Source organism: Anguilla rostrata, chromosome 4 (genome assembly GCF_018555375.3).
Source record: "Anguilla rostrata isolate EN2019 chromosome 4, ASM1855537v3, whole genome shotgun sequence".
Classification (NCBI taxonomy): Eukaryota; Metazoa; Chordata; class Actinopteri; order Anguilliformes; family Anguillidae; genus Anguilla; species Anguilla rostrata.
The window spans coordinates 3,471,850-3,474,349 of NC_057936.1; the positions used below are offsets into that span (position 1 = coordinate 3,471,850).

General features: G+C 52.9%; 1 protein-coding gene across 1 annotated transcript in view; it reads left to right on the forward strand.

The window, feature by feature from the left end:
* The window catches only part of kdm4b (lysine (K)-specific demethylase 4B), an 81,298-nt gene that overhangs the window by 38,768 nt on the left and 40,030 nt on the right, over positions 1 to 2,500 (forward strand). Inside the window, 1 exon segment of the mRNA XM_064334021.1 lies at positions 877 to 945. Within this exon segment, the coding sequence (XP_064190091.1) occupies positions 877 to 945 (69 nt within the window).

The following is a 2,500-nucleotide window of genomic DNA, read 5'->3' on the forward strand; positions in this document are numbered from 1 at the left end:
ATGAACGGTGGTGAAGGTCACTTATCTCGTTATTAATGAGCCCCTCTGCTGCCGTCGCCCTGAAGGCAGTTAACGGCGGACTTTAGTTATTTTTTTTTTTTGTTCCACAATCTCGCTCTCATCTGCTAATTAGAGAGTATTTGTAAATGCCGTGGATGTTAGCAGCGGCGGCGGCGGCGGCCTCCGTGTTGAGCCGGCTTATGATTGGCTTAGAGGAGCCGGGCGCGAGAGCGTCTCCCCTCAGCTCAACCCGCCTCGGGTCCGAGCCTCTCCGGCCCCGCCCGCTCGGCTCCTCCTTTCGCTAAAGCGCGTGGTCGGTGGGTGTGAGGGCGCGGCTCCTTTGTGAACGCCCGAAACGCCGCGTCTGCATCGCACGCGGCGCGGACGGCGACCGAGAGGCAGCGTGTGCTGCCCGTGAGGGGGCGTCCGTTTCAAACCGCCCGCTGAAAGTTTCCGTTAAAAACCTGACCGTGAGCCGTTCATATTATTTAAAAAATGAATTAAAAATTTTTTTTTTCACATTTCAAAATGTACAATTCTGGACATTGACTGGAGCGGGCCCTTAATTGGGAGATGGTCCTGTGAAAGAAAGTGGAGGGGGAGGGGGGGGCGTGTCCGTTTGTCGACCACGGTGAAGCTAACCGTTTGGAAAGGGCCAGGGATCTGGTTAGGAGCAGAATTCTGAAATGCGTTTGGGAGGGTGAGCGAGCACACATACATGTGCACGCACACACACACACACACGCACGCACATACCCACACACACACACACACACACCCACACACACCGGCACACGATCGTGTTGAGTTGCGGAGGTGAGTTTCCCCCAGTAAACTGCGGTGTTAGTTGTGATTTACAGCTCTTGTGATGTGCAGGGTGCTGGCCGGCCTCCGTCCTGTTTGGCCTCCTGCAGTCGGTGTTTAAGACCGAGTCAAGAGGGCTCTGTGGGTCGTGTTTCATTTCCGTTTCCACTCCGAATCAATCTTCCGAGCTTTCCTTTTCCCTTTCTTCCCGCGGCTAATTCTAATTTGTGCGAATTGAACCCCCTTCAGCACTCGGTGCTAAAGAATGCAGGATTACAGGAAATAAACATCGGTCTAAGCAGGACAAAGAAAGCTGCTCATTGGCTGGCACAATGTTTTGGCAGCCCTGTTTTTTTTTTTTCTTTCTCTTTCTTTCCTCCCTCCTTCCCTCCCTCCCTCTCTCTTCGTCCTCACATTTATGGCAAGGGTTCCTCAGGACACCCATACTGAATGAAACGGGTTCGAGCATTGTGGTGAACTTTTTTCTATTTTCCAGAGTCATGGTCTCCGCTTCTCTTGACTTTGTTAAAAGTCGGCTGTTCTGATTTTTCCGCTTTGTCAAACTTGCGAGCGTGTTCTTAGAGGGGGGGGGGCTTCCGACTGTGAAGGACAGGAAGTTAGACGCAGGAAGTTAAAATGGGGGAAGAGGAAGTGCTGGGAGAAGGAGAAGGTTCACAGGACCGATTCCCGGGTAGGACACTGAACCCAAAGGTCCCAGGTTCGATTCCTGGGTGGGACACTGAACCCAAAGGTCCCAGGTTCGATTCCCGGGTTGGACACTGAACCCAAAGGTCCCAGGTTTGATTCCCGGGTGAGACACTGCCATTGTACCCTTGAGCGAGGTACTTAACCCGCATTGCATCAGTATATAATGGGCTTTTATAGAGGCCTTTACTGAGACATTATTTAAACTCTGGGACGAGTACGGAGACCAGTTGAGAGATTCAGGGCTTGAATTTTGCAGGACACTGGGGAACACCCCCCCCCCCACCTCCTATTCTTCTTTAACGATCAGAGAGTTAGGAACTCAGTTTAATGTCTCATCTCAAAAACACCATCTGATTCAGCGGCGTATTTGGAGGGCTTTTTTAATATATAAATGTATTTATTTTTTGATTCTGTCCGGAGGGAAGGCTCTGTCCCCTCCTGGGCCAACAAAGCACACTTCCAGCAGCACGTAGGCGGCCCCCGGGGGGGGTCTCTGCCCAAAACGCTACGCGAGCCCCCAGCTGCTCAGCCTCAGCTGCTGGGGAGGAGTGGGAGAGCGTCGGTCCAAGGTCACCGCTGGCACGCGCACAAACACGCCGACGACCTTTAAATCAGGACACACATACGCACATGCACGCACACACACACACACACTCACACGTGCGCACACATACGCACACGCACACACACACGCACACGCACACTCACACTCACACACACACACACACACGCGCACACACACATACGCACACACACATACGCACACACACCCACACTCACACCCACACACACACACACACACACACACACGCACAGATCCCCCCGCACACACAGACACACACATGCGCACAAACACACACGCACACACACACACACACACACACACACACACACACACATGCACACACACACACGCACGTACACACTCACGCGCACATGCACACACACACACACACGCGCGCGCACATACGCACACATGCATACAAAT